The sequence below is a fragment of the Globicephala melas genome, chromosome X (assembly GCF_963455315.2).
Source record: "Globicephala melas chromosome X, mGloMel1.2, whole genome shotgun sequence".
NCBI classification, from domain to species: domain Eukaryota; kingdom Metazoa; phylum Chordata; class Mammalia; order Artiodactyla; family Delphinidae; genus Globicephala; species Globicephala melas.
Window position 1 is genome coordinate 111,288,532 of NC_083335.1, and position 17,298 is coordinate 111,305,829.

Genomic DNA, 17,298 nt, shown 5'->3' on the forward strand with positions numbered 1-17,298 from the left:
TTTTATGACCTCCTTATCTAGGAATATTTTTTTTTTAATAGGAAAAACGTATTCCTGTTGTATGTTCCACATCTTCAGCTTCTGTCAGTATGCTGGCCAGAGGACGTGGTGGTGTTTTATATGATAAGGATACTGTTCCTGGATCATCTAAAATAGTGATGTCTACAGGTAAATTAATATTTTTAAAAGAGCGTAAAATTAGTTATCTTTTGTTGTATTATTTTCAGTGTCTTTGAAGTCCTGGAAATAAAATAAGAGGGAAAAAAGATGATAGTAAACATTTCTTATAGCATTTTTCATATTAAAATATTTTGAAATTCTGATTGTTCATTTTGATGTCAAGGAAAAACAGTTTGTTTAAATACATAAGTCACTTGAAAATTCAACACCCTTAAGATATCCCTCTTGGTAAGATTTATAAAATTTACATTATTGTCAAATCTATTCTTGTTTTCCCATGATCTCATTTCACAATTTGTCTTTTTTGTCTTGTATGTATTTTTAAGGTACCTCAAACCTTATTTTAATGCCTTATAAAATTTTCACAGATCCTTGCCTGTCAGGGGGCATGATGACTTTAAATTGTTTTTTGCTATGTGAAGAGTGTGAAATGACAGACACCCAAACTAGTCAGTCCCTTTTATTTGTCGTTTCCTGCAAATTTCCTTATTCCTTTCCTGTTACTTAAAGCAAGTTTTTTTGCTCCCTCTCCTAGATCCTTAATTATGTCTCTTACATTCTTCTGTTCCTTGGACTTTTCCCCTCAATTTTTCTTTTCTTATTAAAAAGAAATTATAATTTAATTTTTTGAAATAGAAATCACTTTAAAAATGATTATTGTAACATACCCCCCCCCCTTTTTTTGGCTGTGTTGGGTCTTTGTTGCTGCGCATGGGTTTTCTCTAGTTTTGGCGAGCGGGGGCTACTCTTTGTTGTGGTGCACAGGCTTCTCGTTGCAGTGGTTTCTTCTCTTGTTGTGGAGCACGAGCTCTAGAGTGCAGGCTCAGTAGTTGTGGTGCACGGGCTTAGTTGCTTCGCAGCATGTGGGATCTTCCCAGACCAGGGCTCGAACCCGTGTCCCCTGCATTGGCAGGTGGATTCTTAACCACTGTGCCACCGGGGAAGCCCGTTACCTCATTTTGTCTCTTTATTATTTCTGATTTTTAGTCCATTAGGAGGGGAGCCTAGCTAAATGAGTATAAACATTGAAATCCTTGTTTAGCTCACTTGTGTTCAGTAGAACTTTGTCCATGCCATCAGCACCTCAGGTTAAGTTTTTAATAGGTGTTTCATTTCTGTGACAGAGTCTATCCTTCCTCTGGCTATTGCCACAAAGCTTAAGTATCATATATTTCAACATAGTGAAAGTGAGATTAATTTTTTTTTTTTTTTTTTTTTTTGCGGTACGTGGGCCTCTCACTGTTGTGGCCTCTCCCGTTGCGGAGCACAGGCTCTGGACGCGCAGGCTCAGCGGCCATGGCTCATGGGCGTAGCCGCTCTGCGGCATGTGGGATTTTCCCGGACCGGGGCACGAACCCGTGTCCCTTGCATTAGCAGGCGGACTCTCAACCACTGCGCCACCAGGGAAGCCCTTAATGGGTTTTTATTGTACTAAATATAGACTGTATACATGAAAATTTTGCAATAAATTGAGTAGTGGATAAAAATAATGTGCCTCTTGATTTAGGGGGACAATATATTTTCTGTTAATAATTATATTACGTTGTGTGTTAATTTGTATTTGTTGATTCTCAGTGAAGAAAAATTATAGAAACTTGACTGATTGTGATTATAGATTATTTGCTTCTAAATTCTAAATGCTTTTATTATACGAAGGGAAGCATTTATTTTTAAAATTTTCTTCCATGAACCTCGGCATGTATATAAAGAACATTTTTATTTTCTTAAAAATTAATGAAAAGGGCTTCCCTGGGGGCGCAGTGGTTGAGAGTCCGCCTGCCGATGCAGGCGGACGTGGGCTCGTGCCCCGGTCCGGGAAGATTCCACATGCCGTGGAGCGTCTAGGCCCATGGGCCATGGCCGCTGAGCCTGTGCGTCCGGAGCCTGTGCTCTGCAACGGGAGAGGCCACAACAGTGAGAGGCGTGTGTACCGCAAAAAAAAAAAAAAAAAAAAATTAATGAAAAAAATTTCTCTAGGTCATTAGAACTTACTGTGACACATATCTGAAATGATTTGGTTACTTTAGAAAATACTATATAACGAGAGTGCAATATTGTTGATTTAAAATAAATTCCGTCCAAAAGGAGTGTGCTAATATGACCAGTTTTGAAAGAAAATTCTTATACTGTGATTGCTGTTAAAAAGTGAAAATATTCTTGACTTTAAGCGATTTTATATAACCTGAGAATGTGTGAAGAATTGTTTTATGATGTTACTAAAACTTGTATTGTTTTTATTATAATCAGTTTGGGCAGAATTCTAGAAAATTGAATAAGCATTTGGATTATTTATTTCTAGATTTCATATATTTACAAAATGTGAAAATATTTTTACATACATATTTTTAGGTAGCAGAAATGATCACCGATAGTAACTATGTTTAGGTTATCTTTGAGTGAAGCGTGGCTAATGGGATATACAGTGATTGATTATGTAGTGTTTATGTTCCTTCTAACTAATCTCATTGTTTGTTATATCTGTATACACATTTTTAATCAAGTCTGTGTCTATGTAAACAAATATGGAAGCTCTGGCCCTTACCTGGATCAGAATAAAATCCAGCAGCTGCCCGATCACTTTGGCCCAGGCCCTGTCAATGTGGTGCTCCGGCGGACGGTGCAGGCCTGTGTGGATTGTGCCATTCAAAGTAAGACTGTTTTTGGATTCCTTAAGCCAGATGATCGTGGAGGAGAAGTGATAACCGGTATGCTCATCTAATCCTTTATGAGCTTTTATTCCCTAATTTGTTTTTAGGTTTCAAGAAGGCAAGGATTTTATAATACATAGATTATTTTATAAATTTATATTCTGTTAACTATAATATTTGAATACTATATTAATGTAATAGAATATGGATAATAATTATATGTTTATAGACTTTTAACCCTGGTTTGGAAAGTTTAACTTTCAAAATAGACAAATAATGTCAGCGTAATACTGTATATTGAGGTAAGAGGTACAGATTTTTCCTTTTACCTGCTGTATTAAGCTCACTATAGATAAAGTGAGCTTAATATATTTTAATATTTTTAGAAAACAGACTAATCTGTAAGAATCTCTAAGTAAAAAATGTGATTCAAGAAGTAAGAGGTAAGATACACATGGCTTTCATGATTGTATGATCAGATACTGCATTTGTACCCATGGAATGTTTGGAAGAGCAGAAACTATTGTACATCAGTGGGTTTCTGTTGTTGTTGTTTACTTTATGAATATTTTTAAACAAGAATGCTTTTATTAGTTCAGACTATGTGTTTGAATGAGAGGAACTTTTATAATTTAAGATTATTCCTTTATAAATTACAAAAACCACACGTTAGATTTATAATACATTTCCTAAATTGATGACTTTCATTTTGATGTGGTTCTCATCTTTCTGTGATGTAACTCTGACATCTTTTCTTCCCTATAATAGCCTCCTTTGATGGGGAAACTCATTCCATCCAGCTCCCTCCAGTGAACAGTGCATCATTTGCTCTTCGCTTTCTTGAGAAATTGTGCCACAGCCTGCAGTGTGATAACCTTTTGAGTAGCCAGCCTTTTAGCTCTTACAGAGGTAATGGTCATAGTCCTGCAGAGCATGATCAAAATAATTCAGGTAAGAGAAAATGTAAAATTTTATACTGTGCTTCTATTTTATATTAGATTCTACATTAACTTGAGAATCTTAAATAATTCAGTTTTTCCTGCGTCTTCCTCAAAGTAAACCTTTTAGCCACAGTGAACTAATTAGACATGTATAATATATAGTTTTTGTTCATTCAAAGTGGAAAAGTAATTTCTTATTGTATTCATAATTAACTTGAGAATCAAAACCTGAAACGTGTATCATTGTGGGGTCTTTTTGTTTTTTAAAATTTATTTATTTATTTTTGGCAGCGTTGGATCTTCGTTGCTACGCATGGGCTTTCTCTAGTTGTGGGGAGCGGGGGCTACTCTTCGTTGTGGTGCGCGGGCTTCTCACTGCGGTGGCTTCTCTTGTTGCGGAGCATGGGCTCTAGACATGCAGGCTTCAGTAGTTGTGGCTTGCGGGCTCCAGAGCGCAGGCTCAGTAGTTGTGGTGCACGGGCTTAGTTTCTCCGTGGCATGTGGGATCTTCCCGGACCAGGACTCGAGCCCGTGTCCCGTGCGTTGGCAGGCGGATTCTTAACCACTGCGCCACCAGGGGAGCCCCCCCAGTCCTCTTTTAAGTACTGTCTGTATGGTATATTTTTTCCCATCCTTGTACTTTCAACCTATTTGTGTGTTTGAATTTAAAGTGTAAGTTTGTAATACAACTTTAAAAAAAACCCATTCTGCCAATCTGATTTTTTACTGGAGTGTTTATTTCATGTACATTTAATTTAATTACTGATAAGGTAGGATTTACATCTACCATTCTGTATGTCTCTCTTTTTTTTCGGGGGGGGTAGTCTTTTCCTCCATTACTGCCTTCTTTTGTTTTAAGTAGATGTTTTCTTGTGTACCATTTTATTTTCCTTGTTCTTTTTACTATTTTTTTGAGTTATTTTCTTAGTTAGTTGCCTTGGGGATTACAATTAACATCTTAATTTAAAACAGTCTAGTTTGGATTAATACCAACTTAATTTTAATATTATGCCAAAACTTTGCTCCAGCATAGCTTTGTTTTCTGCCCACTTCTTTGTGCTATTATTGTCATACAAATTATATTTTATACGTTATAAGCTCCCAAATACAGTTTTATAATTATTGCTTTTTTAAAAAAGAAATTTATTTATTTTATTTATTTATTATTTTTGGCTGCATCAGGTCTTCGTTGCTGCGTGTGGGCTTTCTCTAGTTGTGGCGAGCGGGGGCTATTCTTAGTTGTGGTGCATGGGCTTCTCATTGCAGTGGCTTCTCTTGTTGCGGAGCACGGGCTCTAGGCGCGTGGGCTTCAGTAGTTGTGGCTTGCGGGCTCTGGAGCACAGGCTCAGTAGTTGTGCCTTGCAGGCTCTGGAGCACAGGCTCAGTAGTTGTGGCGCACAGGCTTAGCTGCTCCGTGGCATGTGGGATCTTCCTGAACCAGGGCTTGAACCTGTGTCCCCTGCATTGGCAGGTGGATTCTTAACCACTGCGCCACCAGGGAAGTCCTATAATTATTGCTTTATGTAGTTGTCTTTTAAATGAGAAAGAAGAAGAAAAGAGTTATAAACACAAATATATTTACTGGTACTGTTTGTTTTTTTTAATGTGGATTTAAGTTATTCTCTATTTTCATTTCAACTTGAAGGAGTCTCTCTAGTATCTCTTATAGGGTAGCTCTCTACAAGTGAGGAATTCTCTCAGTTTTTCTTTATGGAGAATTTCCTATTTTCTCCTTCAGTTTTTAAAGTTTAGTTTTGCTAGATATAGAATTCTTGGTTGACCGTCTTGTTTCAATGCTTTGAATATGTCATCCCACTTCCTTCTAGCCTCTGTAGTTTCTGATGAGAAGTCAGTTGCTAATCTTATTGAGGATCCTTTGTATGTGATGATTTGCTTTTCTCTTGCTGATTTCAAGATTCTCTTTGTCTTTTGCTTTTGGTGGTTTGACTTTTTTCTAGGTGTGGATATCTTTGCATTTATCATAATTGGAGATTCTTGTGCTTTTTGGATTATGCAGATTAATGTTTTGCATTAAAGTTGGGAAGCTTTTAGACATTATTTCTTCAAATAGTCTTTTTGCTCCTTACTCTCTGTCCTCTCCTTCCAGGACTCTCCCATTATGTTTATTCTGGCATGCTTGATGGTGTCCCACAGGTCTCTGAAGTCTGTTCATTTTTTCTCTCTCTCTCTCTTTTTTTTCCTGTTCCTCAGACTATATAATCTCAATTGACCTCTTAAAAAATTTGGTGATTCTTTCTTCTGCTAATTCACATCTGCTGTTGAGCCCCTCTAGGGTTTTGTTTTGTTTTTTAAATTTCATTTATTATACTTTTCAAGTCGTGAATTTCTATTTGGTTCTTTTTATAATTTTTATTGCTTTATTGATAGTGTGAGACATCGTTCTTACACTTTGCTTTAGTTCTTTAGACATGATTTTTTTTTAAGTTCTTTAAACATATATAAAATAACTGACTTGATATCTTCGCTTAGTAAGTCCAGTGTCTGGGCTTCCTCAGAGGCAGTTTCTGTTGACTTTTTTTCCCCCTGTGTATGGGTCATACTTTCCTCTTCCTTGCATGTCTCCTAATTTTTTAATTGAAATTTAAAAGTAATATAACGTAGCAACTCTGAAAATTAGGTTCCCTCCCCCTTCCTAGGCTCTGTTGTTGTTGCTGGTGCTGTTTGGATTTTTAGTGACTCTCCTGGACTAATTTAATGACTTTTCCAGGTCTAATTTTGTTATATGTGGCTACTGAAGTCTGTTCACTTAGCTTAGTGGTCAGCTAATGATTGGACAGGGATTTTCTTAAGTGCCTGGAACCAGTATGTCTCCCAGCCTTTGCGAAGGGGTTCATAGTGTGTGTTGGGACTTACCTTGAACATTCCAGGAGGCAGTTTACAAATCTGCTTTGTGCAGAGCTTCAAGGTCAGCAAAAAATGAAAGATTATGGCCTTCTAAAGTCTTCCTGAGCATTCATACAACCATGTACATACATATGGCCTTGTAGATTCCCAGGAATATCTCAGTGCTTTTCAGAGTCCCCTAATGGACATCTCATTCTCCAGTTTTTCCTTTTAAGCTTCTTCGTCAGCATCTTGTCAGCCCCAACTGGTAATACTACCTCTGGAAGCTGCAGTGTTAAACAATTGCCATTGTTGTGGGTTTTTTGGTTTGGTTTTGGTTTGGTTTTTGACCAGTGCTTTGGATAGGGCTGTTCACACAGAGCAGGCTCTGATTTAGGTCAAATAAAACAAGCCCAGAGATCAGAGGTTTTCAGTGAGCTGCAAGATTGATCAAATAGTGACACTTCTCTGTGGGTGGAGCTTTTGGAGAGTTCCAAATCCTTTGTGCCCCCTTCAGTGCTAGGCTGGCTGCTGGCTTTCACAGCTACTGTAGTTGCGAAGCTGTTGGTTTGCAAGGCTGCTGCAAAACTGGGGTGAATGGGATTATATTAGGGAAGGTAAAATGCCACAGAATTTGTTGTTCTTTCTGAGATTCAGCCATTTTTCTTGAATAAAATGCTTTTTGGGTTGTTGTAATCCTTTAGTTAACGTCCACAATTTTGAAAAAGTTAATTTTGCCAGCGCTGTCATTATTTTTATGAAGGAGTGGATTTTCTGAAGTCCTTAATCAGTCGTCCTGGAAGTGCTTCTCTATGATGACTTCTGAAGTACTTTGTAAATTATCTGGCCTTTTCTAGTTATCTCTGCAGGAACAGTTTCATGCCTGAGCTCACTACGATACCCAGAAGCAGAAGTCAAGAATCAGTTTTATGTTTGTATCAACCTCAGATAGTAGACCATATACCAGCTTCATAAACTTTTCATAAAGAATGTATTATAATATTACAAGTAAAAGATAAGTAAAGACTTTTTCTGATCTTCCTATGATTCTGAGGTAAATATCTATAGAAAACTATAGAAACTGTATATTTTAGTACTCTAATTTTCTGTATCATTAAATGGGTATGAAAAAAGTCAATTATTTCTCTTCTTAGAATTTAACTGTCCTAATTGTAGAAATATCTCTCATTCACTGAAGTATGTTTTGCCTGTTAGTTTTGTAGTTGATGATTAAAAATAAAATCAAATGGTGAGAGCTCTCTTAGACTCATTAGTAATCAGTCAGTAAATGGATGGCTAAAGATTGCTCATCAGACGATTTTGAGAGGCATGCCTGGCCCCCAGCCATTTTGAACTAGATGAAGTTTGACTTTGGTACTTTCTCATTGCAGTCTTTCTTCTCTCTGGAGGTCTGTTATCCTACTTTATAGATTTCTATTGCACTTTGTTTTTCCTTTTAGTTGGAGATTAAATCAAAATATTGATCGATAATGTAGTGTAACGTAGTCTAATGTAGTGTAATTAATAAATTGAAATGTCTTTATTTTCAGGATTATGCCTTAAAGTGTGGTCCTTTAGGAAGAAATGCATTTGGTTGATGATAAGTAACCAGTAGGATTGTTGTAAGTGTACCCCTAGGCCAGGATTGTTGCCTATAAAATGGAGTGTTCATTGTACCCTGTCTTCTCTTTAACTTCTCAGAATTCTTAACTTTTCTTGCTCATGGGAGCAATTTTCCCAGGTCTTTTTAGACACATTACAATTGGTTGCCTCACTGTTGGCCTGTGAGAGTTAGAAAGATGTGATGACCCTAGAATAAACGAAGCCTAAACATAGTGCCTTTAACCCTTGAATATAATATCACTGAAATATTTAATAGGATGAAATGAACACATCTTGTTCATAAATAATTGATAAATTATTGATGAAGTTATAGTAGGCAAATGATTTAGAAACAAAAGTGTTTTATGCTGATGATATGAAAACGCTTGAGTATATTAATTAGTTATAACAGATATTTCTTTTTTTGAAAACAGTAAAAGAAGATACAACAGAAAAGAAAAGCACCAAACGACCTTCTCAGGAACCTCTGCCTTATGTTGCTACTCTCTCTCCTAAGCGCCCCAAAACAGAAGTGCATGCCTCTGAAGGTAAATAGTATTTACATGTTGCAAGACTGGGGAGAAAAGTCACTCTTCTATCACTTATATGCTCTTGAGTGTTGATGCTGGAAGTTGGGGAATATATTCCCCCAAATCAGTTTGGCAGTAGGCTACTACTTTGGCAGCTTTGTTGAGCACTTCATTCCCTTCAGAAGTGCACAGTTGTCATTTCTTCTTAGATTAAAGAAAAACAGTTATAGCCATATTTTCCATTCAGCTTTGTATTGCTAAAAGCTGATAGAAAGAGGAATAGAAAAACCTAGTACATTTCTCCAGTGAAAGTTTTAAGTGCCCAAGGAGTAAGCAAATGTTAGAAACCAACTCTGTGATCATATTGTAACAAAGAGTTGTGAAGAACTGCATTCCTAAAAATAAATGCTTTAGTGAGGTGTTCATAGTTTTGGTGGCAAGACTGGCAAGGGTTAGTTGCCATGAGAAAAATAGGTGATATCATTAGAATCAATTTGAATTTCAGGACAGTGTCCATTACTATAAACACCAAGAAGGGGATGGCCATGTGCTTTGTGTTAGAGGTTTGTGGTTCAGTATAGCATGGCTTAAGTGAACTATTGTTGGCAGTTAGGGGATTTTTGACCTTTTAATAGTATTCGAGCTGTAAGTCTGTTGAAGATAATTGCCTTTGTCTTTTTTCTTATTGCCTTTGTCTTTTTTTTTCTTGTAGAAGAAGTATTATCTTCTGAGGGAAATGGCATGCCCAAAGGGGAAATGCTTTCTGAAGAGTCCAAAAACTCACCACTAAATCCAGCAAGTTCTTTGAATCCTGCCAGCACAAATCCTATAAGCACTCATACTCCGGTCTCCAGTAGTGTTTCTCAAAGTGTGCCATGCACCTCGAGTTCAACACTGGTAGGGACCGAATCACCTCCCAAGAGCAGTCACCATGAAGTTACATTCCAGATGCAGAGGAAAAGTGAAGGTATATTCAAAAACAGTGATTCTCAGCCAGTGTGTTTGTCTTTCCCCTTAAGGTTTCCATGCCCCACAACATCCCCTGAGAGTTTATCGCATTGGAGAAAGTGCCAAAAGTGAGGAGGTCGAGTCCTCCCCTTCACATCATTTTCAGGGCCAAGCTGCTACACATGCTCTAATCCTCATGGCATTACAGAACTATTTCTGGGAATCTGGATCACCAACCATGTTTCTGATGGAGACTTCTCAGTTTAGTGCTTTTCTATCCATTGTAATTTATCATTTCCTTGGGTACTGCCTGGACTCACAACCCTCACATGACTCTGAGGCCTGGAAGGATGCACTCCCTCTTCTTTCTGACGTCCTCTCTTCCTTGTCCCTATTGAGACCTTTCCTGGCCCCAGCCTGTGTGTGGTTCCCAGATCTAGCCTCTGGCATTCTGTTGCTGCAGGCGTTTCCCCATTTTCCACACTCCCAGTCATTCCCTCAGACCCCGCAGGAGAACATGATATGTATAAACAGGACAGCATCCTACTCTTCATTTGGAAAGAGCCAGAGCAGCCTTCCATGTGCAAAGATAGCTACTATCCTGTACCCTTTTAAGGGTTAAGGGTGCTGTGGTGAGAGGAATAAGTGTTTTGTCTTTTGTCACCAGATAGGCATCTAGGCAAGGTTGAGGAGTAAAGGAAATAGGAATCAACTAACTCCCCTGCCTTTCATAATGGATATTATCTATGGGCAACTGCACTGTACACATGCTGTGATACATTTAATATCGTCACCCCCATCTCCTACTCGGTGTAGATTGTCTCTGGTTTTGGAGTGATTTTTGTAGAGACACTGAAGATAGATGTTCATTTTATAAAGGGGTCACTGAATTTTTAGATATTTTCACAATATATGAGTTCATGAAGACAGGCCTTCTGATCTCCTAGTGTATATAAGACAGAGCCATTAAGGAGAAGAGCATGACTGGACTTTGATTATTTTTCACATAATTATTTATTTCATGTAATTATTTGAATAACACTCATGTTCATAACTTTCTCTGATTATTTTGAAGATGTGGGCCCAGTTAAATTATTTTCCATGATAGATTAGAAATAGATGAGCTCACAGTTGTTTTATTTTTATTTTTTTAATTTTTTATTTTTTAAAAATTTTAAATAAATTTATTTTATTCATTTTATTTTTAGCTGTGTTGGGTCTTCGTTGCTGCACGCGGGCTTTCTCTGGTTGTGGCGAGCGGGGGCTACTCTTTGTTGCAGTGCGCGGGCTTCTCATTGCAGTGGCTTCTCTTGTTGCGGAGCATGGGCTCTAGGCATGTAAGCTCAGTAGTTGTGGCTCACGGGCTCTAGAGCGCAGGCTCAATAGTTGTGGTGCAAGAGCTTAGTTGCTCCGGGGCATGTGGGATCTTCCTGGACCAGGGCTCAAACCCATGTCCCCTGCATCGACAGGCGGATTCTTAACCACTGCGCCACCAGGGAAGCCCGTTTTATTTTTAATATAAAATTATAATTTTATACCAGAAATCATATCTTTACATATAGTTTATTTGTAGTAATCCGTAAAAGTAGTTATATGTTATTCAAAGCATAACTATACCAGATTCTGATGACAGAAACCAAAAATCCCACACAAATATAAGTTAATTTAGAGGTATGGTTAGCCTTGCCAGTAATTTTTTTTTTTTTTTTTTTTTTTTTTTGCGGTACGCGGGCCTCTCACTGTTGTGGCCTCTCCCGTTGCAGAGCACAGGCTCCGGACGCACAGGCTTAGCGGCCATGGCTCACGGGGCCTAGCTGCTCCGCGGCATGTGGGATCTTCCCGGACCGGGGTACGAACTCGTGTCCCCTGCATCGGCAGGCGGACTGTCAACCACTGTGCCACCAGGGAAGCCTCACCAGTAATTTTTTAAGTATTAAATTGAGTCTGTTTTGAGTTAAAGGAGAAGACTTTTCTGTCTGGATTGTTAGAATGCCTTAGGCATGGCATGGTGTATACCATCATCGTTTTTACTTGGGTTGATACAGCCCAGCAGCATTTCTTGGTAGACCAACATTTTTACCTCTGACAAGTAGAAAGTAGGATAGATTTTACTAAAGACTTTTTATTTCATATCAAAGTTACGCTATTTAAAAAGAAAATAAATAAGATTTACCATTGTGAGTTCTTTTATCTTCTGTTTTTCTTTGCCCTTTCCCTGGGTGAATACTCAAAATACTCATAAAATGGCCGGAGCCCAGAGGATAGGAAAGAAAAGGTGCACTTATGGCTAATTCACACATACAAAAATATTAAATTTGTATTGACGGTCCTTGTTTAGAGAAACAGATCCTCCTAGCAAATTACAAAACCCACTTCTCTTATCATACACTAACTTTAGAGAGTCAAGTACTCTGGTTGAGTAAATGAATGCGTGTCTGGACACAAAGAAATTTCAATACAGTGTAGTGAACGGCACAGCTGTAACTTTTTGAGGTATGAGCACTTAAATTGTTTCATGTCTTAGTTACTTCTTTTTTAAACATATAAACCTTCAACCAAAATATCTATTACTATGCAGTGAAACTTGAAAGAGGCATTCAGTATAATGTTAAAGTTACTTCTGACCTAGCTAAGCACAAAATAATCTTGTTTTCTTCAAAATTCAGATAAGCATTAAGGCTTGAGAAACAGGAATTTAAAGAGTAAAGTGATGCTAAAAACCATCCATATTGAATACATTAAAGTGAATAAATTTAAGCAACTATCAAACTGTAAATTCTGGGGATTTCCACTGCAATTAGCTAGTAAAATAAACCTAATCTGGAGATATCAAGAGGAGAAAGATTGAGAGAAATTCTTTGAAATATTTAAAGTAAGAAAGCAATAAGTTAGCTTAGATTAGCCTCATTTAACCCAAGTAACAGATCTTTTGCTGTATTTTCCTGTGGCCAAAGTGGCCTCGGATTGCTCAGTCTCTTTTATGATCTTTGGAACTGTAAGGAGTCTTCCGAAGCTGCTTTTGTTGTTTGGGGGAGGTCAGGTGGGACATTCTTGAGTAGCCATCCTCAGGTCATCTTTGTCTAGGCTTTCCCTGGATTTTACCTTGGAGTCCTGGGTCCATGCCGGGGTACTTCACACAAGGTTCCAGGAATGAGACAATTACTCCCTACCTAACATCTCTTCTTTCAGGATAATGATCAGGTCAAGTATGATTTGTCTTTTTTCCCCCCATTGAAGCTCCAAGTTATATAGCTGTACCTGACCCCAGTGTCCTGAAACAAGGCTTCTCTAAGGACCCTTCAACCTGGTCTGTGGATGAAGTGATACAGTTTATGAAACATAAAGATCCTCAGATATCAGGCCCCCTCGTCGACCTCTTCATGCAACATGTAATGTATCTTTTGATCCGGTTTTCCTGCCGTAATGACTTTGAATGACCTCTGTGCAGGCCCTTCAGTTGGATACTGATTAGTGTGGATGGTGGGGGAACCCTATCAACTGATTATTCCATATGCGAGAAAGTTTACTTTGCCCAAAGTTAAAGCCTTAAAGGGTGGAGGCTGGATCTGTGCTTTAAATGGGTACCCGGGTACCTAAAATACTACAAGTCTTCAAGTTCTCAAGAGAAGATGATTCGGCATGGCCACTCTCAGGTTTCTTCTCCTTTCTAACAACAGCTACAAGGATCCTCCTCCCCACCTGCTCCCTGCTCGGCCCGAGGACCGTGAGTAGGAGGGGTGACCACAGCTGTGACAGGGTGTCCTCCTTGTTATGACGCCTGATGAATCCAGTAACTGTAAAAGATTAAGTGCAGCTTTATTTTAAATAGGAACTCATGAAAACCAAATAATATGCTTCCACGACAATAAATTGCTTAATTAAGGAAATAAAGAATTTTAGGAGGATGCCTTGTGTCTGTTAAATAATGTTTATAGTCTTTTCTAACAAATTCATGACCAAATATCTATGTATCCTTTTTGACGTTGTAAGAAAATCAGTAATAAGTTTTCGTATCTAATTAGCTTCACACAACTAACTGAATAGCTTTCAACATAATGACAACACTGTATAGCACATTTACAGTTTGCGTTAATACTGATATACTCATATTCCCAGCCTTTCTAAGAAAGTTAATGACTGTCTGAAATTCATTTCTGCAGTTCACAGTTTTCTACTCTTTGTCATAAATACGTGGTATTTTATTCAACATATAGTATTTAAAATCAGAGTTTGATGCTAAGGCCATTTTTCAAAGATACTGGGTTAAATTTCCTTTTTCTTAAAATTTGAAGTGAATTTAGAAATTTTCAAATGATGCTTCACATATAAGTTATATTTTTAATAGTTTTCAGGAAATAAATGCATATTCAGAGAATATATGTTGAGAATGTACAGCTGTTCCGTTTTACATGTTCTTATATGTACGTAACGTGACAAAACATGAAATCAGTATTAGTAATTATAATTTCTTTCTCTCTGTAGGAGATTGATGGGAAGGCTCTGCTACTACTCAAAAGTGATGTGATGATGAAGTATATGGGGCTGAAGTTGGGGCCAGCCTTAAAGTTATGTTATTATATTGAAAAACTTAAAGAAGGAAAATATAATTGAAAAAAAATGTGTAAGTTTAGACATAATTTTCAATTGTCTTGATAACTTTTTAATTTAAAAGTATTTTTATTCTCGTAGCAGTTTTTGTTCTGTAGACAGTTCCTCTAAAACTACGTTATATCCAGAATTGCAGAACTACATTACAAGTCCAGTCTACTTCTTTAAAACACATTAACATGTTAGTATTAGCATATTCAACTTGGCAGTCCTTTATGTCTTTTTATTATTTTACACTTTACAGTTTATTATTTAATTGTACAGTTTACAAATATACTTAATGCAGGAAACAGAGAAACACCACTGATTTTGATTAATGTTTATATATAAAACCAAAACAGCTACATCCCAAAGGGGGGAAAGTATCAGGGACTGACAGGCTCTCTAGTGAAATCCATGAGAAATTTTCCTTAGAAAAGAATTTAAAGATGCAACTGTAGATATCATCTCTTTTTCAAATATTTTATGTCTGTTACTGCAATGTTCTGTTTGTGTTCTACCAATTTCCGGAAAGGGAATAGCCATATAAATTATTTTCCTTTCGTTATTATTTCTCTGTATGTTGTGTTTGTTCATATTTAAAGAAAAAAAACAAGCTTATAAACTTTCATAAAGTGTTCTTATCAGTTTTTGATAAATTTCAAACAATTGTAAGATAGAATGGTTGTTTTATGCAGGAGATATTATACTACAAGTGTAGTTTGGATGGAGTCTGATTAAAATTTTTCAGTGAAATACCCATTATTTCAAAACTTTACATATTTTCTCTAAGCTTAGACATTTAACTAGGCATTCATTTCTCATATCTCTATATGAGGACACCTGTGCCCAAATTTTTAAAATATATATATTTTATTGTCTGTTTATTCTTCATACAGATACTATACCATATTTATATATTATTCTATACCTGTAGGTATTCAAACAAATCTGTTGTTTTTGAATTTAATATGGCACTTTGCACTGCCACAGAGGTAATGGTGAACTATTTATATAGTTGGATGTTTTTATTCTGAAAAATATACGTGCATCATTTGCTATCACTAGTACCTCTCAGCTTAGTCTTCAGGGGATAAGAAACAATCCATAGATTGGTTTCCATACAGGGAAGTTCTCTGTCCTATGCAATGTTGCTAGTTAATTTGCTTAGTTCTGAGCCATTTATTCTGCTAAATTTTGGAAGATGCATTAATTCAGCCTTATCATTTTGGGCTTTATTTTTAAAGTTAGAACTTTCAAGGGGAAATGGTGCTATATGTTTATTGTTAATTAGTTTGTATAAGTTTGGTGTAATGTTAATAAGCTATGAGAATCTGTGCTAAAAGTATTAGCCATTTGTTATAAATGCCAATAAAATGTACACCAGGGGCAAGAATGTACATTTTCTTTTTTAGAAAACCAAATGTACTTTATATGAGAATGCTTCTATTTAAAGGGTGGTTTCATCTATGTTATTCATTTTGTGTTATAAGACAAAATTCTAATTTAAACTTGGTCTTCTCTCAAATTGTTTGTGTGAAGATGCTGTGCCCAGTTAAACAGTCCTCAGGTGTTTGTATAAATACTGTTTTACAGTTTTCAGATTTTAAAATATAATAAAGTTTAATAACCACAGCCATTAATGTCAAAGCCTCAGATTTGATTTTACTTGCTTTCACCACATTATATTAATGTATGAATCAGCTATAGTTGAAAAAGCAGCACTCTAGTAAGTTTGTGGCTTTATATGTCCAAATACTTGGTTTTAACACTTGCCATTCCTAGGAGCAAAGGGCTGATCTTTTGCAGGGGCCTTAAATGAGACCCCGGGGAAGCAGTAAGAAGTTAAATCAATGAGTTTTATCTGTACTCAAGTTAGTTGGCAGTGATGCAAGTGTGCTAGAAAATGCCAGTGCCCCCATATATCTCATCCCACCTGAGTTCATGTATCTGGCTGGCAATTCTAGCTGCTTTTTTACCACTGGGGGCCAGAAGCCATACTGCTACTCAGCCGTCAGCTCTCCCACCATAACTGGTGGAAAAGCCCTAGAGGCTCAGGGTTGTGGTTGAATCACCTTCAAGATCCGACCCCTCAGCCCACCCGCACCAGGAGCTGCTGCCTTGGAACCCAGAAACTGTTACTGCTGTTAATTGGAGACAACCGGGCCGTAACTGAGGCTCCAGGGATGATGATCTCAAGTAACTGGAATGGAGGTGTCGATTTTCACTATCTGGTTTGTAAATTTTTGTCCAGAGACTGTCATGCCGTGTTAGCGCGGGTTACCTGTGAACTTAATTATCTTTGCTCTAGTTTTCCCCCTCAGTCCATTCTTCAACTTTCTGTAGGATTCTGCAGAATCAGCAGGATTCTGCAACTTGAGCTCTAAAGCCCTCTGGGTACATTGAGCATGTGCTTTTCTGTCTTCTGTCTACGTGATTTCTAATTGTTGGAGAGTCTTATGGTACATGGTTCAGAATAGAATTTCCCAGACTTTTAAATTGGTACTCCCTCTGTAAACATGAAAAAACCATGCCCTTCTGTAATATTAGAAATTAAAAATTAAACATCATGACTAGCAACAGTGATTCTGGGAGGAAAAGTGCTGCTTTTTCAAGCTACATAAGGGACTGTACTCACAGTTGGTTGAGTAAATGAAGTATGTTTAAATTTCTGGGGCTGTTAATACAGTGTGATGTGAGGACTTGCTTATATTTTTAAGCACTCTGACGTTGATCCAGGGAATGGAGAGAGCTCTTAGGGAGGACATGTAAGCCAGGGCCCACCTTCAGAACGCATGGTGGACAGTTTGTGTCTGATCCCTCCTGACGTTTCCCCTGTTTTATCCAGCATTTTGATGAAATTGAACCTTGAAAGCAGCTCTCCACAATGATCGCATACTAAGACCAAGCTTGCCCACTCTCCCTGCAGTACAAGAGGCAACAGCAAAAAGACTTTATTGTATCATTCAGTCTTTGACATAAGGAAGCAAAATTAAAGGGCAGATACTGGTATAATTA

General features: G+C 37.4%; 1 protein-coding gene across 4 annotated transcripts in view; it reads left to right on the forward strand.

Moving 5' to 3' along the window:
- The window catches only part of SCML2 (Scm polycomb group protein like 2), a 108,818-nt gene extending 92,877 nt beyond the window's left edge, over positions 1-15,941 (forward strand). For 3 of the 4 annotated variants that reach the window (XM_060292585.1, XM_060292583.1, XM_060292584.1), the window contains exons 9-15: positions 42-168; positions 2,682-2,885; positions 3,597-3,779; positions 8,650-8,763; positions 9,458-9,712; positions 12,931-13,082; positions 14,176-15,941. In XM_060292585.1, coding sequence (XP_060148568.1) covers positions 42-168; positions 2,682-2,885; positions 3,597-3,779; positions 8,650-8,763; positions 9,458-9,712; positions 12,931-13,082; positions 14,176-14,304 — 1,164 coding nt within the window. In that variant the 3' untranslated portion in view covers positions 14,305-15,941. The remainder of the gene's footprint in view (positions 1-41; positions 169-2,681; positions 2,886-3,596; positions 3,780-8,649; positions 8,764-9,457; positions 9,713-12,930; positions 13,083-14,175) is intronic. The other variant, XM_060292586.1, reaches the window with a different exon arrangement.
- Positions 15,942-17,298: the final 1,357 nt, after the last annotated feature.